The sequence below is a fragment of the Rhinoraja longicauda genome, chromosome 3 (genome assembly GCF_053455715.1).
Source record: "Rhinoraja longicauda isolate Sanriku21f chromosome 3, sRhiLon1.1, whole genome shotgun sequence".
NCBI classification, from domain to species: Eukaryota; Metazoa; Chordata; class Chondrichthyes; order Rajiformes; family Arhynchobatidae; genus Rhinoraja; species Rhinoraja longicauda.
In genome coordinates this window covers 64,032,312-64,059,135 of record NC_135955.1, presented here as the reverse complement: position 1 = coordinate 64,059,135, position 26,824 = coordinate 64,032,312, and the positions used below count along the sequence as shown (strand labels likewise).

At 44.8% G+C, this 26,824-nt stretch overlaps 1 protein-coding gene across 11 annotated transcripts in view; it reads left to right on the top strand.

Annotated features, from left to right (window-relative positions):
• The window catches only part of LOC144592046 (casein kinase I), a 183,259-nt gene that overhangs the window by 146,573 nt on the left and 9,862 nt on the right, over positions 1–26,824 (top strand). For 7 of the 11 annotated variants that reach the window (XM_078396283.1, XM_078396278.1, XM_078396276.1 and 4 more), the window contains 2 exons: positions 12,402–12,497; positions 25,522–25,628. In XM_078396283.1, coding sequence (XP_078252409.1) covers positions 12,402–12,497; positions 25,522–25,628 — 203 coding nt within the window. The remainder of the gene's footprint in view (positions 1–12,401; positions 12,498–25,521; positions 25,629–26,824) is intronic. The other 4 variants (XM_078396282.1, XM_078396280.1, XM_078396281.1 and 1 more) reach the window with 1 other exon arrangement.

Genomic DNA, 26,824 nt, shown 5'->3' with positions numbered 1-26,824 from the left:
AATAAAAATGCAATAACACATACAATCATAAACTAACACCAAACAAAAGAAACATCCATCGCAGTGAGTCTCCTCCAGTCACCTCCTCACAGTGATGGAAGGCCAGAATGTCTTTTTCTCTTCCCCTGCCGTTTTCTCCCGCGGTCAGGCTGTTGGAGTTGCCACGTCGGGGCGGTCGGGGCTCCCGACATTGAAGCCCCCGCCGGCGGAGAAAATCCCGCGGCCTATTTCAGGCCGCGCCGGACGGTGAAAGGTCAGCGGCGGGCCAACCCAAGCCCCGCAATTCGGGGCGGGCGTAGACGCTGCCGCTGCCGGAGCTCCCGATGTCGGCCCCCACCCAGGGGCCTGAGGACTTCCGACGTCCACGCGGCCCGCGCCGATGCCTCCGGGGGCGAGTCGCAGCCGCTCCCGCAGCATCCGAAGGCAGCCAGCGCCGCAGGTGGTGAGTCCGGCCCAGGTGGTCCCAGCCGGAGCCCGCCAGCTCCAGGTGCAGGCCGGTGGTAGGCCGCAACGGGAATGGAGACACGACACAGAAACAAAGGTCGGGTCTCCGTTCGGGAGAGACAATGTTACAGCTCCCCCCCCCCCACATAACATACAACCACAAACACTACACCATATTTAAACTACAATTCAGACAAAAACAACAAAAAACACAAAAGACAAACGGACTGCAGGCAAGCCGCAGCTGCGAGGGCAGCGCTGGCTTTACCAGTACAGTAGAGCTTGTTTATAACTTTGTACTTCATTTGTACATAGCTCAAGTTCAAGTAGAAATGTTGTGGGGTTTTTCAAAATACTATAACAGAGATCAGTTATCTTTCAGTTAAATATTTGATTGAATAAATGGTACTCATTTCGGTCCCACATTATTATTTTGCATAAAAATAAAGAACGCTGTTTCTTTTTGAGCACACTAGTGTTGTCATGGTGACACATTATAAATGCCATGACTGACATTTCCCTCATTTTCACAGCACAATCTTGGGAATTAGCAAGGCAGCAGTCACATTATCTTGGTTGTCAGGTTTTAAAATGAGTGTGGTCTGGGTTTGTGTCACATTTGCTTGAAAATCATAAATCAGAGCAATATAATAAATTATACAAAGACAAAACATGCAATTCAGGTTGTAAAGGACAAGTTAGATCTGTCAAATGTAATAGACATTTTAAGAAAAATTCATAATGTTTGTATGGATTTCAAAAAGACATTTGATAAGAGGGCACAGGGTATTAGCATTATGTTTTAAACACACCAATGTTAGTTACAAGGATGGAAGACAGTACTTAGGAATCCATGCCTCTTTTTAATTGGGAAGATACAACTACTAATATCACAGAGTCTGTTTTCAAATCATCCTCCGCCTTGCATCTACAGTAAATGGCCTGGATTCAGAGGTACGGGATTATAATATCAATATTAATGTATGATGCAAAATTTAAAATGACTGCAAATACAATTTCAGGACGATTGTGACAAGTTAATAGATTGGGTATATGGATGTCTCATGATGTGATACAGATTTTTTTAGAACTATGTTTATGGAGGAGAAACAAGGCACAGATGTGTTGATTCTTGAGCCATTTACTTGACAGGATGTAGGGTAGCTTGGGTGTCTTTCTCAAAGATTTTAACTTCTGAGTATTTTTTCAAACTGGACAGAAGCTGACTTTCATTTAGCCATTTTCCCACTGGAAGCCTCATTAGAGCCAGTTTACTCATCAATGCAGAATCTCTTGCCAGAGTAGGGGAATCAAGAACCAGAAGACATTGGTTTAAGGTGAGGGGGAGGTGAAGAAGGTGGTTGTTATTGAATGGTGAGACCTTGGGATACATATACATTGTTCCCTAAAATTGGCAATGTAGGCAGACAGAGCAGTGAAGAATGCATATAAAATGTTTGCCTTCATCAGCTAAGGCAATGAGTGTAAAAGGGGGTGTCAGAGAGTCATAGAGTGATACAGCGTGGAAACAAGGCCTTTGGCCCAACTTGTCCACACCGGCCAATGTGTCCCAGTTACACTACTCCCACCTGCCCGCGTTTGGCCCATATCCTTTCAAACGTGTCCTGTCCATGTACCTGTCTAACTGCTTCTAAAACATTGGGATAGTCCCTGCCTCAACTACCTCCTCTGGCAGCTTATTCCACTCACCCACCACCCTTTGTGTTATGTGTACAAATTGTTGGTTAGGCTGTACTTGGAGTCTTGTGTGCAGTTCTGGTTGCCATTTGTGTTAAAGTCCACAGGCCCTGCGGTTGGAGCTTCGATCCTCTGCAAAGGGATCGCAAGCTCCGCGATGTTAAAGTCCCGCGGCTTGGAGCGCTGGGTCGGTCTCCAGGAAAGGCATCCAACTCCATGATGTTAGGCCGCAGTGGGGACTGTGATATGATATGGAAAAAAAATCGTATCTCCGTCGGGGTTAGAGATTGAAAAAAAATCCCCCCCCACACAAAACAAACCAAGGAACACTAAAACATGCTATTTAACAATACTAAGCCCGTGGTCTCGTAAGATGAGGCAGATTCCGCGGAGAGAGTTTCAACTGCCCCAACGCAGGAGTTTTGATCACCCCGATGGGGGCTTCCATCGACGGCTGCGGGGGCTTTGATCGCCCTGACTGCGGATGGTTTGACAGCCTCGACCGCGGGAGAACAAGAGGAAAAAGATTGAACTTTATTGCCTTACATCAGAATCCACTGTGATGAATGTTTATGTTAACTTTTATGTTGTGTGTCTTGTTGCTTTTCACTTAGTATGGATGTATGGTAACTCAAATTTCACTGTATCTTAATTGGTACATGTGAGAATAAACTGACCTTGAAACCTTGAACCTAGAAAAGATTCATAGGGACGAAGCCAAGACTGGAGGGGTTGAGTTATGAGGAAAATCTCCCCTGGAGCAAAGGAAGCTGAGGGGTTCATTCCATTTCATAACATTATGAGCATAGGTAGGGACACAATCGTTTCTCCAGGGTAGGGGAGTTTAAAACTGGAGGGCACAGGTGAGAAGGGCCAAGGAGCAACAATTTCACACATAAGATGGTGGGTAATGTGGAACAAGCTGCCAGTGGGGATGATAAGAGACATCTACAATTATAGCATTTAAAAGACTTTTGGTCAGGTACACAGACAGGAATGATTTTGATGGATATGAACCAAACAAAGGCAAATGGGCTTAGCAGAGATATCAGGACCACCCAGGCCTCTGGATCCATTTTATCCAGTTGCTTACCATTTTATATATTACCAGAAGCCATTTATTTGATGTGTTTGAGGTACTGATAATGGTGTTTAGTTGATGTCATGCAATTCTGCCTTGGGCTTTTGCTTCCCTGCTTTTGTAGTTAAACGCTGCAGTCATTGTGTTGCTTAGAATCTCTCTGCTCAACATCCATTCACATTTTGCAAAAAGATTCATTTAATTTCTATTTAACAACGATGCCAAGCATTTCCATAATGTGAGCAATAAAGGTCCATCTCTATCCTGACTTTTAAAGTTACAGGTGGGATTTATGCACTCATCACTTTGAGCTATAACAAACATGCGTGCTGAAGTTGTTCAGCTTCTTTTGGATGTCTTTCTAAGACTACCACATGTCTGACTTTGGTGCTGACACTCAAGATATTTCTTTAAACATGTTTCATTTACACTGAGTCGCTAGTTTTCTAGCCATTCAGTGTCGAATCTTGTTCTTTGCCAGAGTTGGCACCAACTTCTGGGCCTGTTTTCTGACACATTGATGTTTCATCCAACTTTTCTGACCATGTCTGTCGAATTGTTTGCCTTTGATGCTTTTGCATGCTCTTGCATGCTTTTGATGCTAGGTGAATGGGTGTCACAATACCGAAAAGGGTGTGGAGCAAATGATGCAGCTTTTGTCTGATGCCAATCTTTATTGAATCTGTTGATTTTTCACTATCAAAGCATACTTTGCTTTTGGCACATGCTTGTCACTTTCCAACAAAATATAATTTGGACTGAGGAAGGGTCCTAACTGTAAACATCAGCTGCCCATTTCCTCTCTAGATGTTGCTTGACCCACCGAATTCCTCCAACACTTTGTGTTCTGCTCAAGAGCTGTGTTTACTTTATTGTCACGTGTACCGAGGAGCAGCGAAAAGCTTCTGTGTGTTAACCGGTCAGCGGAAAGACAATACGTTACAATTGAGCCATACACAGTATCCAGATGCATGATAATGGGTATAACGTTTCATGCAAGATAAAGTCTAATAAAATCCGATGAAAGATAGCCTGAGGGTCTCCAATGAGGTAGATGGAAGCTCAGGACTGCTCTTTAGGTGTTGGTAGGATGGTTGAGTTGCCTGATAACAGCTGGGAAGAAACAGTCCCTGAATGTGGAGGTGTGCATTTTCCAATATGCGGTTCCAGCATCTGCAGTTATTTGAGCCTCTGTAACTAGGTTGAAACTGCAGATGTTTTTTGTTCAATTATTTTATAGTACAAAGAATAAAAATCTGGTCAATGTGAGATCTATTCTTCAACGTCTCAGAGCCTGGGATAGAGTTTATTAAGTTTTCTCCCCTACATTAAATAAATCGAGATGGTAATAAACGTCTCATCCGCACGTTCTTCAGGTAATTCTCAAAAATGCAGTTCTCCATCTGGAGCACGTCCCAGATCAGGCAGTGTAATTTAATCACTATTAACAATCCCAATATAGTTAAAATCAATTCCTCTTTCTAGCGGTAATCTGATGGGGAATTTTGTGGGAAAGCTATGTTCATTTATTTTTCGAATACCTTGCACAATGGTAATAAAGAAACCATCCTCGCATTGAAAGGAACGTTAGACTGGTGCCTCATATTTACTGCTTTTTTAATCTCACTATTCTGATTGGCGGTCTTGGATTTCTGTTTTCTACTTATTCACAAAATGCTGGAGTAACTCAGCAGTCTGAAAAAGGGTCTCGACCTGAAACGTCACCCATTCCTTCTCTCCCGAGATGCTGCCTGACCTGCTGAGTTACTCCAGCATTTTGTGAATAAATGGATTTGTACCAGCATCTGCAGTTATTTTCTTATACTTTCTGTTTTCTACAATCATTTCTGCTTTTTCAAGTTTATTTGGCACTGAAATTTGTTTTATCTTTTCTTGCTGGCTATTTAACTGCCTTATCTCTAACAATGCATTCTTCTTTCTTGCACTTGATAAATTTGGGAGAGGATGCTTTTAGTAAATTAAACCTGGCCTTTTACTGTTCTAAATTTGCACGGCGTGATTTGGTTCTCAGCCACTGCTTGCTTAGATATGCACAGCATCAAGGCAGCTGTCTTAATACAGGGTTTATTAATGGCAGTCCATTATGTTGTTATCCAAGTTTCCAATTTTACAGAACTAAATTAATCACTATATACTTGAATCCTACATCAGAATTTAGGTCTTTCAATATTGATTCTTAGGCCCCATCAAGCATACAATATACCAGGAGCTACAGATTCTGTTCTGCTTCTTAAACTTGCTTCCATCAGTAAATGAGACCATATTTTGCAAGAATAATGAAATGAGCAGTTGCTGTTTTGAAGTGCATTTAATGCTAGCAATAGTGGATTAATTTCAAACCTTCCATCTTTCTTGATTTTCTACTGCCACAATCTACTCAACTGCCTCTACTGCCTTAATTTGATTTAGAGCCGTAGAGTTGTATGGTATTGAAATGGGTCCTCTGCCCACCTAGCCCAGGCGTATCCACACTAATTACATTTGCCTGCATTCCATTTGCCTGTATCTTTCTGTGCCTTGCCTTTAAGTGCATGCAAAATGTCTCTTATACATGCTGATTGTATCCGACTCCAGGCCTCCTTTGGCAGCGAGTTCCAGATACTAACTGCTCTCAATGTAAATAAAACTGCATTCCCCTCAAACCTCTCAAATTCAAGTAACAAACAGAGGCTGGTTGAGCAGCATCTGTGAGGAGAAGGGAATTGTTTTGGATCAAAACCCTGCATCTTGTGCCTCTTTTTAAAAAACTATCCTCTCACCTTAAATCTATTCCTTCATTTTTTTAACTTATTCTGAATATCTCCTCCATCTATATCTCTTATGATTTTATATATCCCTATCAAATCATTCTTCAGCTTCCCCTGCTCTGGAGGAAAAATAGCTCAGCCTATCCAATCTCTCCCCATAACTAAAGGCCTCCAACCTAAGCAACATCTTGGTGAATCTCCCTCTTCACTCTCGCTGGTACAACCACATTATATGGTATGACGACCAGAACTGTACAATACTCCAAGTGCATTACATCTGTGCAGACTTAGTCATCTCAAGTGCTGTCTGTGGTCTAAAATAGCTAAATATTATGTAAAAGGAAAAATGATCACTTTCTTTGTGATCTGGTGGTGTCCATTCCCCGTTTTGCGTTAGTGGGCGCTTTTGTGCGTAAATAAGGTTCTAGCTGATATCAAACATTTCAATTAACATAGTTCTAAGTCTTCAACACCTTTTATTTTTTGTGTTCACAAGATTCTAAACAATTTCTTACCTTTTGACAGTTGCATATCTATTACGTTCGGATATTAAGTTGGGGATTTTTAAGTTGCAGCCTCTTCTGTTGTCTACATAAAAGCGCTCTGTGTCTTCATTGTTTTGTCCATTAATGTTCCCCAGGATTATGTCAAGTGCCTTGAGCCTTGCAAAAAGCAGTCATCTGTTTATGCTTCCCAACCCAGAAGGACATAAGGTTACGATATCAAACCAGTGTGCAATTCCTTAATTCCACCTGCTAGTACAGAGCCCCAGATGCTGCTGAGTCACCATTGCACACTTAGTGCCACAGAGCACAGTACAAAACCCTGATGAATAGTAGGTGCCATGGGCATGTGGATGGTGGGCAGTTTCAGAATTCAAGGGCCTTATCAGGGCAGAAGATTGAGAGGGGGCAGTGGTTCCAGTGCTGAGGTGATATTTTTTGCCGTTTTGTGTAAGATGGTGGGTGATAATCAACAATAATTTTTGAATATTGTGTCCAGTTCTGGGCACCATGTTACAGGAAAGATATTGTCAAGCTTGAAAGGGTTCAGAGAAGATTTATGAGGATGGTGTCAGGACTAAAGGGTCTGAGCTACAGGGAGAGGTTGAGTAGGTTGGGTCTCTATTCCTTCAATAGACAATAGGTGCAGGAGTAGGCCATTCAGCCCTTCGAGCCAGCACCGCCATTCAATGCGATCATGGCTGATCACTCTCAATCAGTACCCCGTTCCTGCCTTCTCCCCATACCCCCTCACTCCGCTATCCTTAAGAGCTCTATCCAGCTCTCTCTTGAAAGCATCCAACGAACTGGCCTCCACTGCCTTCTGAGGCAGAGAATTCCACACCTTCACCACCCTCTGACTGAAAAAGTTCTTCCTCATCTCCGTTCTAAATGGCCTACCCCTTATTCTTAAACTGTGGCCCCTTGTTCTGGACTCCCCCAACATTGGGAACATGTTATCTGCCTCTAATGTGTCCAATCCCCTAATTATCTTATATGTTTCAATAAGATCCCCCCTCATCCTTCTAAATTCCAGTGTATACAAGCCCAATCGCTCCAGCCTTTCAACATACGACAGTCCCGCCATTCCGGGAATTAACCTAGTGAACCTACGCTGCACGCCCTCCATAGCAAGAAGGATGATGAGGGGTGATCTTCGAGGTGTACAAAATCACAAGAGGATAGATCAGGTAGATGCACAGAGTCCCTTGCCCAGAGTAGGGTAATCTAGGACCAGAGGACATACCTTCAAGGTGACGGGAAAAGATTTATTAGGAATCTGAGGGGTAACTTTTTCACATAAAGGGTGGTGGGTGTATGGAACAAGCTGCCAAAGGAGGTAGTTGAGGCTGGGCCAAACCCAACGTTCAGGAAACAGTTAGACAGGTACATCGATAGGACAGGTTTGGAGGGATGTGGACCAAGCGCAGGCAGGTGGGACTGGTGTAGCTGGGACATGTTGGTTGGTGTGGGCAAGGTGGGCCGAAGGACCTGTTTCCACACTGTATCACTCTATGCATGTATAATCAGGAAATTGGGATGGGAGTGAACAGTGGGTATGGCACATTGGGAGTGAACATGGGCATGGCACAATAGAAAGGTTGCCCAAATGTTAGATGACGAGTTAGGTGGCACCTGAGCACGATTGAAGCCCAGCAGAATGCCACTAAAATCCAGTTATCCCTGATGGTACCACATGGAGTCCATTTTCCAATTCGATAATCCAAAGGAGTATTTTGTGGAATTATATAATTGGATGCATGTGGTGCAGGGAAAGTGCAACTCGTGCCAAGAATTGCCCTGTTAAATTTCATGAAGGGTGTGAAGGGATTCAGAAAAGATTGTAGCGTTTTACATTGGCAAAAGGCACTTTCAATTCTCCAGTCCTGGAATAAACAATGGATGGCATTTTTAGCCCAACCTACCTTGGCATTGATTAGATTGTTACTAAAGATAGACTCAAAATGCTGGAGTAACTCAGCGGGACAGGCAGCATCTCTGGTGAGAAGCAATAGGTGACGTTTCAGGTCGAGACCCTTCTTCAGACTGATATTGTTACTTTGCTCTCTCACAGTGTGATAAAGGGGGATGACTCGTGTGAAACAACAGCAATGATTCAGTATCACTGATCAGATTACCCCTGAAAGTATCTCTGAAATAAATTGCAGTGGGTTCTGGTTAATCCTCCACGTAAATTGTCTATCATTTTCTTTTGATGTTGGTTGGGTGTCGATTATTGATGAGAGCATAATACATTATTTGTGTTTCTCTGGTATCTCTAAATTTTTTGATGGAATTTGTATTATTGAATTGTGTGATGTTTAAATCCATTAATAAGGAATCACTGACATATGTTAAATTGTCCTGACATTGTAAATAATTGGGGTTTACAGATTTCAAAGGGAATGGGAAGGAATCATTATCGAATAACCTCTTGTAACCAGTTTGCTTTAATCTTGAAGTATTCCCAGATATTGCAGCAAAATTAAATAATCAGTTGTGGCGGTCCCTGGATATTAGGCCACTCATAGGGTCAGTCCCCTCGGCACTTGATGGACAGGGACGAGGGACTGCCCACAGGCTACGTGGTTTCTACCTAGGGCTTTTTGGTGAGTGTTCATCCCTTCGGTGGAACTCGTTGTGAGTGGATGCTCACAACCTGCATTAAAGAACCTGCAAAACCTGCCTGGTCGTGATGGACCAGAATAATGCACAACCTGTTCCCGCCGACCTCGAAGCCGTCGCGCTAAAGCTCCCGACTTTGTGGACCGAAGAGCCTGATGTCTGGTTCCAGCAGGCAGAGGCACAGTTTGCTGTGCGGGGTGTGACGATGGATGAAACCAAATATTTCTACGTCGTCGGCGCTCTGGACCAGGCGACTGCGAGGCGAGTTAAACCTTACCTCCGCGCCCCCACGGCAGCTAACAAACATGCGGGTCTCAAGGCCCTGCTCATCAGGAGGTTTGGCCTTAGCGACTCCGAGCGGGCAACTCGGATTCTGCCAATGGAGGGCCTCGGTGACCGTTGGCCCACCTGGAGGACATGCTCACCCTTATGGGCGACCATGAACCCTGTTTCTTGTTCAAGCATGCTTACCTTCGGCAGCTCCCAGCCAACATCCGCCTGCAGCTCACCAGCGACCCCTTCACCAACGGAGGTGCTGGTCGAGCGCGCTGACCAGGTGTGGATGGCCGGTCAGGAGGAACTGGATGCGCTGGCTGTTGGCTCAGCGGCATCGGGAGGCGCACAGCAGATCGGGGCCTCCGTCGACCGCGTCTCAGGGCGACCTTCGTGGCGAAATCCGTCCGCCATCGGGCACGTCGTCCCCGCACGGCCCGCCGACAGTTCCTTCCGATGCCAGCAGAGGTCGCTGGTGGTCGGCCCAGTCATCACCACCTCCTATACCGCAGGAGGCCACCAGAGGTCGCTGGTGGTCAGCCCAGTCAGCACCATCGCCTATACCACCGGACACCAGCAGAGGGGGCTGGTGCTATTATCACCGCCGCTGGGGACCAGCAGCCAAGCAATGTCGCCCACCTTGTGCCTTCCCGGGAAACATAGGGGCCAGCCGTCAGTGATTCATTCGGAGGCCGGCCAGATCCATCGCGTGTTCGTTGGGATCGCCGCGCCTGGGGTCGGTTCCTCGTGGACACCGGAGCTGAGGTGAACGTCCTGCCTCCTTCCACCGCCGACATCTGTGCGGGCAAGCGCGGCCCCCTCCTCACTGCGGCGAACGGGGGCCCTATCAGTACTTATGGGGTCCGCACACTTGCCCTCAACTTTGGCCATAGCTGGTTTTCGTGGGGGTTTGGCATCGTCGCCGTTTCCCAGCCGCTGCTGGGCGCCGACTTCCTGCGAGCGCATTCAATGTTCGTGGATATCAGGCAGCAGCGCCTGGTGCACTCCAGCATGCTGGAGCCAGCCTCCCTCCACGTTGGACCCCTGTCGCCCGTGGATGCGACTTGCGCGCGGACATCATCGAACCCCACTTCCGCTTCTCCGCCCCCAAGCATGGGGTGGAGCACCACATCCCTACCACCGGGACGCCCGTGCATGCTGCCTTGCATCGGACAAGCTCCTTCTAGCGCGGGAGGAGTTCCGCCGGATGGAGTCGATGGGCATCGTGCGCCCCTCCGATATCCCATGGGCGTCACCGCTCCACATCGTCCCCAAGGCAGACGGGGGCTGGCGCCCGTGTGGGGACTACCGTCGCCTGAATGATGCGACCGTCGCCGACAGGTACCCAGTCACGTACCTCCAGGACTTCAATGCGCACCTGGCCGGAGCATCGGTGTTCTCTAAGGTGGACCTTGTGCGCGGGTACAATCAAATTCCGGTCCACCCTGACGACATCCCCAACACAGCCATTATTACACCGTTCGGGCTGTTTGAATTCTTGAGGATGCCGTTCGGGTTGAAGAACGCCGCACAGGCCTTCCAGTGGCTTATGAACTGTGTGTGTCGTGGCCTGGACTTTGTATTCATGTATTTGGATGACGTATTTGGATGACGCTCGCGGCAGTAGCACCGCACCCATCTCTGCCAACTGTGTCAGTGCCTCAGCGCATACGGGTTGGCTGTTAACATGTCCAAGTGCGGTTTCGGGATGAGGGCCATCGACTTCCTCGGCCACCGTGTGACTCCACAAGGGGTGGTACCTCTGCCGGCCAGGGTGGCTGCTGTACGCCCGTTCCCCCCTCCGACCTTCGTTAAGGGCCTCCAAGAATTCCTGGGGATGGTCTCTTTTGATTACCGCTTCTTGGGAGTTTGCCTACACCACACTGCGGCGTATGATCCACAGGCGAACGGCCTGGTGGAACGGTTTCACCGCCAGCTGAAGGCTGCCCTGAAGGCACGGATCACTGACCCAGACTGGGTGGACGCCCTGCCGTGGGTTTTGCTTGGGATCTGCACCGCACCCAAAGAGGACTTGGCCTCCTCCTCCGCCGAGTTGGTGTATGGGGCCCCGTTGATGGTTCCCGGGGAGTTCATCCCACCGGCACAGGGTCATGTAGAGCAGCCTTTGGACGCCCTGCAACGTCTTCGGCAGACGGTGGGCAGGCTGGTACCTGTGCCCACGTCTCGTCATGGGTCCTTCCAACCGCACGTTCCTCCTGCTCTGGAGGACTGCCAGTTTGTTTTCCTGCACAGGGTTGCTCATCGAACACCTCTCCAGCGGCCGTATGAGGGCCCCTTCCGGGTCCTGCAACATGGCTCGTCCACATTCGTCCTGGACATGGGGGGTCGGAGTGAGACCGTTTCCGTTGCGCGGCTGAAGCCAGCGCAAGTTGACATTGATCGGCCAGTGCTGGTCGCCCTCCATCTCGGTTATCTCCTTCAGTGTCTGCTCCGTCCCCTCCACCTGTCGGTCAGCTGCCGGTTCCTGCGCCGGGCGTGCTGCGTACCCGGGCTGGTCGCCTCGTGCGCCCTCCTGTCCGTTTCGTACCTCCAGTTCTTGGGGGGGTGGGGGGGTCCTGTGGTGGTCCCTGGATATTAGGCCACTCCTAGGGTCAGTCTCCTCGGCACTTGACGGACAGGGACGAGGGACTGCCCACAGGCTGCGGGGTTTCTACCCAGGGCTTTTTGGGGAGTGTTCATCCCTTTGGTGGAACTCGTTGTGAGTGGATGCTCACAACCTGCATGAAACAACTTTCAAAACCTGCCTGGCATCCAGCCTATTTCTGGCCACGTTCAGGCCACGACACAGTTCTCAATGCATGAATATTGTTATTATACTAGTCATGTAATCATTTTGTCTGTTTTGTGGTTTGTGGGATCTTTGTGCAATTTGGGGTGCTTTTAAGTTTATTTTTAAACTTCCCACAGCATGAGGTTTAATGAGTTGTTGGGTTTTTTTTCTTCCTTCCTTTTCCATGCATGCTTTATAAAATTTAAAAAAAATGGCAGTCAGCAGAGCACAGGGGTGCTTGGGACACTCAGCAGGCCAACCCCCATCAGTTGAGAGCTCACCTGGCAGCTGACCGACATGGTGGTTCTGTACAGGTATTTTCTGTTTCTTCTGCATGTTCCCCTCTCCTCCCTGCATGCTTGTATGGTTCTTTGGACACAATATGGTTGCATTTCTAGATGAGCTACTGCACCCCTCCTAAAAATCATTCTGAATATGTCTATCCACGTGGTGATACGTCAACATAAAGTTGATACTAACCATAATTTGTTCCTCATCCTTGCCAGCTGTTCACCATTGACCTCTCCCTACCAATTCTTCCCATACACACGGTATGCTGGTTAAAGGTCGAAATATTCAGCTTGGGACTCTTACAAAAATTGAGCTACAATTAACTTATTTGAGGCCTTTGTCCTTACCCATGGAACCCATTGCCAATTCTTAATAAAACCAAACGAACACCCATGTTGAATCCTGAGATTATGAGGAACTGAATTACAGATTAGATCTTGCAAATGCATTTATGGACAATTACATTCTTTAATATGTCTCATCTGAACAGGATTAAATTGGCGCTGATTTTTAATCATGCTGATAACAATAATTTAAACTTCAATTTTGTGCAGTAAAATGTAAGGATTTCTCTTTTAGTTTGATGTTATACCAGCAGTTAAGATGTCAGCCCATGCCATTATGATGAAGATTTAATGAAGGCCAAAACCTTGCATACAATCTAATCAGATGCACCATAGAAACAGGGGAATGGGATTTCAGTCTCTTAATAGAGATATTATATGGCAGATTATGATTTCGGGGAGTGGAATAAAGAAGAGCATCATGTTTATGTATTTTATCCTGGGTGTAACCTTAATTATGTTAAAAGTCAAAATATGTTTTTTGGGTCTATTACAAAATGAACTTCTGCAGTAAACTAATAACGATACTTAGAATTAAATTTCTTCATATAAACTTGCAATCATAGCTGTTATAATCATGTTTTAATCATTACTGCCCTGCAAATAAAGGTGCATGCTAGAAAAGAGGAACACAGTTGTGTCCAAGTAGCCCCTCTCGGTTAAACCATTTAAAATGGCGTGTTCGGTATTAGAGGTGAAAAGCTGGGACTTTGGTGTTCAAAATTACTTGGGTCATTGACAGAGTCAAGAAGAAAAAACCCATTTCTTTTGGGAGGAGTTGATATTTCGGGACAAAGATTGAGATAATTGATAAAAGAGCCAATAGACAATAGGTGCAGGAGTAGGCCATTCGGCCTTTTGAGCCAGCACCGCCATTCACCGTGATCATGGCTGATCATGCACAATCAGTACCCCGTTCCTGCCTTCTCCCCATATCCCCTGACTCCTATCATTAAGAGCTCTATCTAACTCTCTCTTGAAAGCATCCAGAAAATTGGCCTTCACTGCCTTCTGAGGCAGAGAATTCCACAGCTTCACAACTGAGTGAAAAAGTTCTTCCTCATATCATATCATCATATCATATATATACAGCCGGAAACAGGCCTTTTCGGCCCTCCAAGTCCGTGCCGCCCAGTGATCCCCGTACATTAACACTATCCTACACCCACTAGGGACAATTTTTACATTTACCCAGCCAATTAATCATCTCCGTTCTAAATGGCCTACCCCTTATTCTTAAACTGTGGCCCCTGGTTCGGGACTCCCCCAACATTAGGAACATGTTTCCTGCCTTTAGCGTGTCCAGCCCCTTAATAATCTTATATGTTTCAATAAGATCCCCTCTCATCCTTCTAAATTCCAGAGTATACAAGCCCAATCGCTCCAGTCTTTCAACGTACGACAGTCCCGCCATTCCGGGAATTAACCTCGTGAACCTACGCTGCACTCCTTCAATAGCAAGAATGTCCTTCCTCAAGTTTGGAGACCAAAACTGTACACAATACTCCAGGTGCAGTCTCACTAGGGCCCTGTACAACTGCAGGACCTCTTTGCTCCTATACTCAACTCCCCTTGTTATGAAGGCCAACATTCCATTGGCTTTCTTCACTGCCTGCTGTACCTGCATGCTCCCTTTCAGTGACTGATGCACTAGGACACCCAGATCTCGTTGTACTTACCCTTTTCCTAACTTGACACCATTCAGATAATAATCTGCCTTCCTGTTCTTAACACCAAAGTGGATAACCTCACATTTATCCACATTAAACTGCATCTGCCATGCATCCGCCCACTCACACAACCTGTCCAAGTCACCCTGCAACCTCATAGCATCTTCCTCACAGTTCACACTGCCACTCAGCTTTGTGTTGTCTGCAAATTTGCTAATGTTACTTTTAATCCCTTCATCCAAGTCATTAATGTATATTGTAAATAGCTGCGGTCCCAGCACCGAGCCTTGCGGTACCCCACTAGTCACTGCCTGCCATTCTGAAAGATACCTATTTATCCCCACTCTTTGCTTTCTGTCTGCCAACCAATTTTCTATCCATGTCAGTACCCTACCCCAAATACCATGTGCTCTAATTTTGCGCACTAATCTCTTATGTGGGACCTGGTCGAAGGCTTTCTGAAAGTCAAGGTACACCACATCCACCAGCTCTCCCCTGTCCATTTTCCTAGTTACATCCTCAAAAAATTCCAGAAGATTAATCAAGCATGATTTCCCCTTCGTAAATCCATACTGACTTGGAACGATCCAGTTACTGCTATCCAAATGCTCCGCAATTTTGTCTTTTATAATTGACTCCAGCATCTTCCCCACCACCGATGTCAGACTAACTGGTCTATAATTTCCTTTTTTCTCTCTTCCCTCCTTTCTTAAAAAGTGGGATAACATTAGCTACCCTGCAATCCACAGGAACTGATCCTGAATCTATAGAACATTGGAAAATGATCACCAATGCGTCCACGATTTCTAGAGCCACCTCCTTAAGTACCCTGGGATGCAGACCATCAGGCCCTGGGGATTTATCAGCCAGTCCCATCAGTCTACCCAACACCATTTACTGCCTAATGTGCATTTCCTTCAGTTCCTCCGTCACCCTAGGATCTCTGGCCACTAGAACATCTGTGAGATTGTTTTACCTTAGTAAAGACAGATCCAAAGTACCGGTTCAACTCTTATGCCTCTTCTTTGTTCCCCATAATAAATTCACCTGCTTCTGTCTTCAAGGGACCCACATTTGCCATGACTATTTCTTTCCTCTTCTCGTACCTAAAGAAGCTCTTATTATCCTCCTTTATATTATTGGCTAGCTTACCTTCGTACCTCATCTTTTCTCTCCGTATTGCCTATTTAGTTATCTTCTGTTTAAGAGTCCCAATCTGACTTCCTGCTCTTCTTTGCTATGTTATACTTCTCTTTTATTTTCATGCTGTCCTTGACTTCCCTTGCCTGCCACGGGCGCCTCTTCCCTTATAATCTTTCCTCCTCTTTGGGATGAATTGATCCTGCACCTTCTGTGTTATTCCCAGCCAATTGATGATAAGAAAAATGTGTTTTCCCTGCAACAAGTTCTTATTCTGCAGGTGTGTGTGTGTGTGCGTGTGTGCGTGTGCGCGTGTGTGTGTGCGTGCGTGCGTTCGTTCGTGCGTGCGTGCGCGTGAGAAATAAAACATGCACATATATGCTTGCTTTATTTGCGTAGTGTTTACAAAATGACATTCTGCTAAGTAAGATACTTTGTCACTCTGGTCTTAGATCAATGGAAGGTAGAAATAAAATACATTTATACACCTGTAACAGTTCCCTTCTTGCCCATTGAATCCAATATTCAACCCAATTGCATGTGAAGTTACTGGATGTTTTCTCTTGAACTTGCATGAGCATCACTGGGATGGTTAGTAGATACCTGCATGTCCTTTGTATTGGATGTCTGTTTGCTTTGTGTGGTGTGTGGAAACTGCAATAACAAAATGCAAGTGCTAATCCGCTTCTTTACCTACTCTGTTTTCCAATACTAGTTATGTAGTTAGAGCATAAATTCTTACATATTGATAATAAGTAACACCGTGCATGAAATATTTGTTATGCTCTGGAGAACAATAATTTTTCCAGCATTGGTGTTATTTGCTAAAGAAATGTTGTCTTCCTTTTGTTCACTTAGTATGTATTTGGAAAGCATTAATAGCATCTTACTTCACTTGAAGTTTATTCTTGAATATTCACCAGACCAGGGATTGTAAGCCACAATGGTTCAGCATCTTTTCCTTTTTTTAAACTAAGTGACCTCAGCCACATGGTTTAAATTTAGATGCAAATTGCTCTTGTTGGCAAATTAATTCATGTAGAAACTTGGGGATTTTGCAACAATTATAATCAATATGTGACACCACGTCAGAGGAGAGAAGGAAGGTTCCGCAATAAGCTTGGCCAGAGATGTTTGATTAAAAGGAGAATTGCAAAGCTCTGCAAGGAATTCAAGCTCCAGGGTTCAGGAGGCTAAAGGCATAGTTCTCAATGGAGACGAGGAGAGTTGGGTGTGCGTGCACGCATAGTTCTCAATGGAGACGAGGAGAGTTGGGTGTGCATGCACAAGAGGGCAGAGTTGCAAGTGACTGGGAAGTAAGGTTGAAGGAGGTTTTCAGAATGAGAAAGATTTGAAGGCCAAATGAGATCTTCAACTTTGATGTTTGCAAAATGGGCAGTCCAAAACGGAGACACCAGAAATTGCAGATGCCGGAATCTTGAGCAAAAAAAAAAGTCCTGAAGGAACTCAGTGGGTCAGGCAGCACCTGTGAAAAGGAAAAGATAGATGACGTTTTAGATTGGGACCCTTCAGACGAATGGGGATAAGGGGGAGAAAGCTGGGAAATATACCATCATGATTTGGCATTCTATCTCAATTTCTCCTCTTTCATCTAATTTTTAACTCTATTTTGCTCAACATCCATTTTTCTCCAATATCAACTCAATGTTTCACCTTTCAACTCTTCATACATGGATGACATGAATTTAAGTGCTTGCTGCACATTTTCTGTAAAATAGGATAACTTTACCTCCTCTTTTATTCTGATGAACGTCTCTATTTTGCCCACTTCATTATCTCGAGCAGTAATAGGATTTTTTTTCAATTACAGCACAGCAAATTTTAAACTTGCTGTGTACTAAAAATACAGGTGCGTGCCCAGATAAATTTACAAGCACAATGAAAGTTTACATCAGAAACAATCATATTATTAAGCTACCAATTTTAGCTTTTCTGTGCAAGATTTAATGTTAGTCATGTATCATTTTACAGGAGATTATATAACCCTCTTCCTTTTTTCTTTCTCTTGGCACTTGGCCATTCCTCCCAGTGGAATAGAGAATCACAGAAGTATCCATTGCACCACAGGACAAGCCTGATTTGTGTGATTCATTCATGGTTGAAGTTTAAAGTCTATACTATTTTCAGTTCTACAACAGATCTATAGAACTGATAGACAATGGTGTGCTCACGTCTTGCCTTTAAGCAGGTGTGTTATTGTTGGCAGATTGCCACTTCAAAGTCAGTAAAAGTTGATCATTTGCTTTAATCACTTGTTTACAATTTTGTTAGCCCAACTCTTCAATTATGAAATGTCCCATTTTGGATTATGGCCATCCTGTTTTCTGTTTGAATTTTCCATGCATTTGACACGGTACCTCTGAAAGGGGTATTGAAATTTAGCAAACTTGTACTGTCAAGTGCGATGTCAAGAATAGACATGTTATTTTTGTACTTGCTGATGACAGTATAACTCCATAATCTGGCATGCTCAAGGTTTTGGTGGTACCAGACTGGCATATCTTCTGGACTGTTGGACATTATTCCCTGTTAATACCCAACCCACTTTTATTTAGTTTTTTAAAATCTTGTGCGGTCATGACATTGAGTTATGCAATGTGAAAACAGGGTTTTAATTCCATTTTATTCTCCCACACTCACATCACCTTTTAGTTTCTACACCTTGGGGGCAATTTTCAGTGGTCAGTCAACCTACCCACATGCTCATCTTTGGACAGAAAGCAGAGCACCCAGAGGAAACCCATAGGGTCACAGGAAGAATGTATAAACCGGAGGTCAGGATTGAACCCAGGTCTCTGGAACTGAGGCAGCAGCACACATAGCTGGGCCTCTGTGTCGCCATTCTCTAAGTTCCCAAGATGTGCAGGAACTGAAACCCTGGTGAATCTTGGGATCATGTGGACTGTGGGTGTTAGTGGAGCATGGGGACTGAGGCATCCTGAGACTCAGGAGTGAAGGGCCCTGGTAAGACTTGGTGGAGGAAAATGTAGGGGTGCGAAGGAACCAGAGTGATGTTTGTGGAGCCGAAACCAGACCTCTGGTGTGTCTCCCGTGAGTAGAGGCAAGTCTCTTTGTAAGTCCCGAGGGAGTAAAGTGAATTGGACCTCAGTGAGTCTCGGCACAGATGGGACTGTGACTGTTGTGAGCTTTAAGCAAGTGTAATTGACTGATGACCCAGGTGCCCAGTGATTGGGATTGTCAAGCAACTGCACAATGAAATATGGAAGATAGAGACAAAGCGCTGGAGTTACTCAGAAGATCAGGCAAAAGGATGGGTGACGTTTCGGGTCGGAAGCCTTCTTCAGGATTTGAATAAGTCTAGAGTCTGAAGAAGGGTTCAGACTCTCAACGTCGCCTATCTGTTTTCTCCTGAGATGCTGCCTGTCCTGCTGAGTTACTATAGCATTTTGTGTCTGTCTTCGGTATAAACCAGCATCTGCAGTTCCTTCCAACACGATAAAATATGGAAGTTTTACGGTTACCTATTCCTTGATGCAGGCAGTTGTGTGAGTAGGTTTGAATAAATCGACTGCTGATGGTGGGACTATTCCTGGAGGAAGTACGTTCTAAGAGGCATACGCCATGGAAATGGGCCGTTCGGCTCATTATGTCCATGAACACCCATCAGTTCTAATCCCATTTTCCAGTACTGGGCCTGTAGCTTCTGTGCTGAGGTGTTTCAAGTAGTTGTCGAGAAAGTTAAATGCTATCAGCAATACTACCACCACCACTCTTTCAGGCAGTGCATTCCAGCTGTTCACCATTCTCTGGGTGAAAAAGATTGCCCTTGGATACCTTCTAATTCTGTTACCCCCTTACTCTAAATCAGGGGTGTCAAACTCATTTTAGGTCACGGGCCGGAATGGGCAAAATGCGACTTGATGCGGGCCGGATCAGTTGTGCACGTGCGCACGAACGCACGCGCGCACGCATGCTCCCACAGCTTTCGTTGCCTTTGTTTTTTCAACCTGCTCTGATGTGTCTCAGTCTCTGCTTTCACTACAAAGTGTTTCACTTTACGAATTTCGTTTCTTATGAAGAAGATTGCCCAGCAAGCATGACTTTTATGATTGGTATCTAGGCCCTAGATAGAGTGGATGTGGAAATAATGTTTCCAGTAATAGGAGGGTCTAAGACCAGAGATTACAGCATCAGAATAAAAAATCATATATTCAAATTGGAGATGAGGAGGAATGGGTGGTGAATCTGTGAAATTCATTGCTACAGACAGCGGTGGAGGCCAAGACATTGGGTATTTTTGAGGCAGAGATTGATAGGTCTTGACTTGGTTACAGGGAGAAAGAAGACAATGGAATGTGGTTGAGAGAGAAAATAGATCAGCCATGGTTGAATGGCAAAGTCGACTTGATGGGCTAAATGGCCTAATTCTGTTCCCCTGCCTTATAGTCTTCCTATAGTGGTTATGTTTTGCCCACAATGGGCTGGCTGGGTGGTGAACAGCCAAACAGCAGCTACCTGGCGTGGTGAAAGATGGTCTGTCCATCATCTCACCTGAAGGCCCCCCTCCCAATCCTTCTCCTTATGTCTTTCTTCCTTCCTCTCACATCCTCTCTCCTCACCTCTCATGTCCTTCTCTACCATCACCGTCTCCCTCACCTGCCCTCTCTCTTTCCTCAGCCAATCCCTTCTCTCATCCCCACTTCCTTCCTTCCAACTACTCCCCTCCCTTACTTCATCCTCTCTCTTTCCTTACCTTGTCCCTAAATCCCCTCCCTTCCCTCATTCCTAAACACCATTCCTTCTCTCATCAACTCCTTTCCTCATCCCCTCCCTCCCTCCCTCCCTCCCTCCCAACTTCCTTTCTTTACCACCTACTCTCCCACTCCCCTCCCTCGACTTCCCTTACTCATCCCTAAAAACCGTCCCTTCCCTCATCTGCTCCCCCTCCTTTCCTTTACCACACCTTCTCCCTTCTCTTCCCAATTCCCGCATAACGTCTTCACATCCCACCTAACCTTAACCCAAACCCAGAGCCCCCACCCTGGAGAGCAGCTCAGATTTTGGATCGCTACTTCGGCCCCATTCACAGTGCGGCGATTCCCACCAGCCTCTATCCACGCACTCACCTGGGTCTCAGGTACAAGGTGGTGGTCTCTATGGCGGCAGCCCAGGCACTTCCCGGTGGTGTCCATGACAATGCTGAGATTCCCCACCTTTCCCAGCGCGCCGCCACGTCACCACATGGCCGGATATGGGCATAGCTTCCACTCACCCCCGGGAGCTGGGGAGTGGAGAGGTGACAGCTGCAGATCGGACGCATTTTCCTTCTACGCAAAATTCATATTTCCTGTGAGTTGAAGCGGTCATGTACAGCGCTGGCTTTCCCCCAAATCATCCCGCGGGCCAGATTGGAGCCCTTCGGGCACACGGGCCGGTAGTTTGACACCCCTGCTCTAAATCTAATCTACATCTGTTAAGTTTCCTGCAGTCTACCTTATCTATAATTCTCAACATTTTGTATCTCAATCATGACCCACTCTAATTCCTCCACTTCAGGAAAACAGATCTAGCCCCTCCAGTGACTCCTCATTACTGAAATGCTTATTCCCAGGCAGGTTGTTATCCTAATAGTTTATATTTATTGGAGTCATAGTCACACAGCATGTAAACAGGCCCTTCGGCCAAGCTTGTCATGCCGACCAAGATGCTCCATTTAAGATGGTCACATTTGCCCATATCCCTCAACCTATCATTTCCATGTTCTTGTCCAAATGTGTTTTCAATGTTGTTATTGTACTTGCCTCTGGCAGTGCATCCAATATACTCTACTATCTGCGTGGAAAAGGTTGCCCCTCCGGTTCTTATCAAAATGTTTCCTCTCGCACCTTAAACCCATGCCCTATAATATTTATTCCCCTTCTCTGAGGAAAAAACTCTACATTTACCTCTCTAGGGCAGCATGGTAGCGCAGCGGTAGAGTTGCTGCTTTACAGCGAATGCAGCGCCGGAGACTCAGGTTCGATCCTGACTACGGGTGCTGCACTGTAAGGAGTTTGTACGTTCTCCCCGTGACCTGCGTGGGTTTTCTCCGAGATCTTCGGTTTCCTCCCACACTCCAAAGACGTACAGGTATATGTAGGTTAATTGGCTGGGTAAATGTGAAAATTGTCCCTAGTGGGTGTAGGATAGTGTTAATGTGCGGGGATCACTGGGCGGCACGGACTTGGAGGGCCGAAAAGGCCTGTTTCCGGCTGTATATATATGATATGATATTCCCCTTATGGTTTTATACACCTCTGGCAGATCACCCCTAGCCTGCCCAAACTCTCCCTCGAGTCCTGGCAATGTCTTCATAAATCCTGGCGCACCTTCTGGCTTAATGGCATCTTTCCTCTAGCAGGGTCACCAAAACTGAACGCAAGTTTTGCCTCGCCAATGTCTTGTTCAGCTCTAGCATCATGTCCCATCTTCTTATGTTTTTGAATGTTTTTTCTAGCATTTGCTGAAAAGGTTGTGTAACATTGTTAAAGTTTTGAACATAATACGAGATACTTATTCTGTGTAGGTATATGTAATACTTTTGGTTCTTTTATCCCACTGTTGGTTTTTTAATCCGATTGTTGTTTAGAGGGTTATGTTTTCATATATGGAAAGAGTGAAAGTCATTTACTGGGATGCCAATTGCTTCAGAGCCTCCTGAGAATATAAGTTGCAATTGTTTGTATTTCACCATACTACGATGGGAAGTGTGCAGTAAAAACTTGTTTCTGCAATGCTTATGGTCAGGTTGCATGAAAGAGGATCAATATGAATCTTTGTTGATGCTAAAAGAAATCAGTGGTGCTTTTTCGACGACAAATTAAAATAAGTTCCAGGTTGAAGTAAAATATCTGACAAAATAGCTGAGGAACATTAAAAAAAAAAAAGATTTCCATCCTTTTTCATTCTGCTTTAAAAAAAAACCTGCCTCGCACATCTTAAAATGTCTCCCCCCTCACCTTAAAGCAATGCCCTCTAGTCTTTGACATAGCTGATAACTTTGAACCACATTTTCATCAAACAATTATCTTGCTGGACAACTTGGAATTTTGATGTAAAAGCTACCTATTCTATAGCTGCCTCATTGTTTGAAAGTAGTAAAATAAATAATTGGCTATCAGCTATCAGCAATTTTTGCATCCATGTTAATTTGTCTGGCTTGCATGTTTTTATTGAGAAGAAGTTGTCCGAGGGTTACCAAAGAGGTAGATAGTAGTTCAGCACTGCTCTCTGGTTGTGGTAGGATGATTCAGTTGCCTGATAACAGCTGGGAAGAAACTGTCCCTGCATCTGGAAGTGTGTGTTCTCACACACTTCCTTTTGCCTGTTGGGAGAGAGGAGAAGAAAGCAGATCAGAGACACATGATTACAATCAAGCCGTCCACTGTGTACAGATAAAGGATGAAGGGTACAACATTTAGTGCAAGATAAACTCCAATGAAAGGTCTCCAACGAGACCAATGAAGTACACTTCAGCTGGTGAGAGGACCATTCCAGTTCAGCTGGGAAGAAACTGTCCCTGGATATGTACACCAGATTTGAAGGATCTCTCTTTTATGTTTGCACATCTGACAGTGACCTGACCAAAATATTTTAGCTTTGTAGAATTTGATTCATAAATAATTTTGACAGATAGCATTGATATTTAGATTCAGGCCTTTTTTATTTTTACCAATTCTAGTTTTCAGTGTCAGTAATTTTACCATTGATAGTATGCACGTCTGAACTTTCTGTTCAGACAACTTGTGAATATGCAGGAAGCATTAATGTAAATCTACTTGCTTCACATCCTTGGGGTTATTTGGTAATTATGCTACAATTGTAAGCATGAATAAAAGGTTGAAAACTCTCTGCTTCAGTTTAAAGAGTCGCTTCATGGTGATTTATCAATGAATTCTAATTAATGGGAATTCATTTACATCAAACTGCGAGCTTGAGCTGATGTTTACTAATTTTAAAAGCAACATTCTGTCAAGCTTAAAAAGGTTTGTGATGGGAGATGGGGAGAGAGTTGGATCTGTAGCATTGCTCATTAAAACGAGAATGGTGGAAAACACAGATTTACTTGGTAATTAGTGAAGACATTTTCAAACATTTCTAAGTCATCAGTAGGGTGTAAAGGACGGTAAATAAGGCAGCGGTAGAGTTGCTGCTTTACAGCACCAGAGACGCGGGGTCAATTTTGACTAAGGGGGATGTCTGTACAGATTTTGTACGTTCTCCCTGTAACTGGGCTTTCTCCAGATGCTCCGGTTTCCGCCCACACTCCCAAGATATACAGGTTTGTACGTTAATTGGCTTCCGCAAATTGTAAATTGTCCCTAATTTGTAGGATACTGCTAGTATACAGGGTGATCTGGTCAGCTATACTGGTCGGCTTGGACTCGGTGGGCCGAAGTGCCTCTTTGCACGCTCTATCTCTAAAATAAATCTTGGGGATCCTTTTTTTGGGGTGAAACGCTTTTAGATCTTGGGACAAGATATTCTCCATCACCTGAAAACAGTTGCTAAAGTGACACTGGAGTTTTATCTGAGCTGGCAAAGGAACAATTTTTTAACTTGCATTATGTCATACATTGTGTATGTACGCATTGGTATTGATTTATTATTGTTATGTGTTACTGAAAAACAGTGAATAACTTTGTTTGCCCACTATCTCGTCACATCATCCTATACAAGAAGGCGATCAAGCCATAAACAAGAATAATAGTAGTGCAAAAGGAAAATTACCAGACAATATAATGTTACAGTATCATAGCATTACAGCTGCAGAGAAAGTGCAGATTTAAAAAAATGTCCAAAGACAGCAATGAGGTAGATTGAAAGATTGGGATTCCAGCTGAAGCTTCTGGGACAAATGCTCAGTAGTCTGATTATAGTGGGGGAAGAAACTGATCTTGAATCTGGTGGCATGTGCTTACTAGCAATTGTGTCTTCCACTGGACAAGAAGGTGGGGGTGGGGGGGAATGGGGAAGGAGGAGTGACTGGGGTGCAAATGGTCCATGGTTATGTTGGCTATGTCAAGTGTAGACGGAGTTGATGGCAGTGGAGGGAGGTGAGGTGGGCTATAGTTTGTGTTATGGACTGGGCTGCATCCACAACTCTGCAATGTGTGATCTTGGGCAGACAGTAGCCAAACAAAGTTGTGCTGCATTCCGATAGGATGTTTTCTGTGGTGCATCTGTAGAAGTTAATAAGTCGTTGGAGACTTGCCAAGCTTATTTTGTCTTCTGAGGAAGTCGAGCCGTTGGTGTGCTTTCTTAGCTGTAGCTTCAATGTGGATGGTCCAGGACAAATTGTTGGTGATATTTACGGCTAGGAACTTGACACTCTCAACCATCTCCACTTCGACACCATTGATGGTAACTAGGGCGTGTGCATCACCTCCGTTCCTGAAATCAATAAATAGTTAACACTGAGGGAGGTTGTTGGCTTGACACCATGTTACAAGGCTCTCTATTTCCTTCCTATACTCTGACTCGTCATTGTTTGAGATGCAGCCCACTGCTATATTGACAAGTGCAAACATGTAAATAGAATTAGAGTTTAATTTGACCTGAGCCGTTCGTGTATAGGCAGTATAATAAGGGGCTAAGAATTCATCTTGCGGGGTACCATTATCTATTGCCAAATGATCATAACTTGCCCTTTGTCTATTCAGCAGAAAAAATGAATAAAAGGAAAAGAAAGGGCCACAGAAATTTGATGGTAAATTACGAGCCAGTGGTTGTAGTTTAAAGCTATTGGCTTTTGCGAGACAATAGGACGTTATCAAATAACTTGGTTGCTTAAAATGAGGACCATTTTTGACAAAGATGGTTGTCAGATGCTGCAGCTGTAGTCATTCCTGGTGGCTTTGATTGCTTTTCAGGTGGTTAGTTCAACGAATGGGGAATTGAATACGGACGATCCAACAGCAGGACACTCCAATGCACCGATCACTGCCCCAGCTGAAGTAGAAGTAATGGATGAAACAAAGTACGTGCATGTTTTATTTCATTCTGAATTAGTGCATGTTGTTATTTTTACAAGTTAGTATTGCTCTGCGATGATTGTAAACAGGAATATTTGGCTAAGACAGACCTAAAATGTAGTTTATTGTCACGTGTACTGAGATAGAGTGAAATGTTTTTGTTGCGTGCTAACCAGTCAGTGGAAAGACAATAAATGATTATAATCGAGCCATGCACAGTGTACAGATACATGATAAAGGGAATAACGTTTAGTGCAAGATAAAATCCAGTAAACTCCAATTAAGGATAGTCCGAAGGCCTCCTCTGAGATAGATAGTAACTCAGGACCGCTCTCTGGTTGTTGATGGAATGGTTCGGTTGCCTGATAATAGCTGGGAAGAAACTATCCCTGAATCTGGAGATGTGCTTCCATGCCTCATGCTTGATGGGAGAGTAGAGAAGAGGGACTTTAATAGTCATGGAAACATACTGCAAGGAAACATGTCCATTGGCCCAGCTTGGCCATGCCGACCAAGGTGCTCCATCTCAGCTAGTCCCATTTATTGCTATTGGGCCATATCCCTCTAAACATTTCCTATCCAAAAATCTTTTAAATGTGGTTATTCTACTTGCCTCAACTACTTCACCCCATTCCAGATACTCACCACCCTCTGTGTGAATAACTTGCCCCTTGGGTTCTTATTAAATGTTTAATCTCTCACCCAAAACCTATAAACTTTACTTTTCTATCCCCCTCCGGGAAAAAGATTCTATCTATTCCTTCATGATTTTATATACCACTATAGATCACCCCTAGGTCTCCTGCATTCCAAGCAATGAAGTGCTAATCTGCTCAACTTCTACCTACAGACCTCAAGTCCTGGCAACATCCTCTTAAATCTTCTCTACACTATTTCCATCTTAATTACATCCTATTGATTGTGACCAAACCTGAGCACAGTACTCCAAGTGCGGCCTCACCAATTTCTTATACATATGTGACATTACTTTGCAACTTCAATACTCATTTTACTGACTGGTGAAGGCCAGCATGACAAAGGCCACCTTTACCATCCTATATATTTGTGACACCACTTTCAGGGAACTATGTACTTATACCCCTTGATCCTGCTCTACAACACCCCCCAGGACCCCACAGTTCACTGTGAAGGACCTGCCCAGCTTTGACTTTCTAAAATGCAACATTTTGCACATATCTGA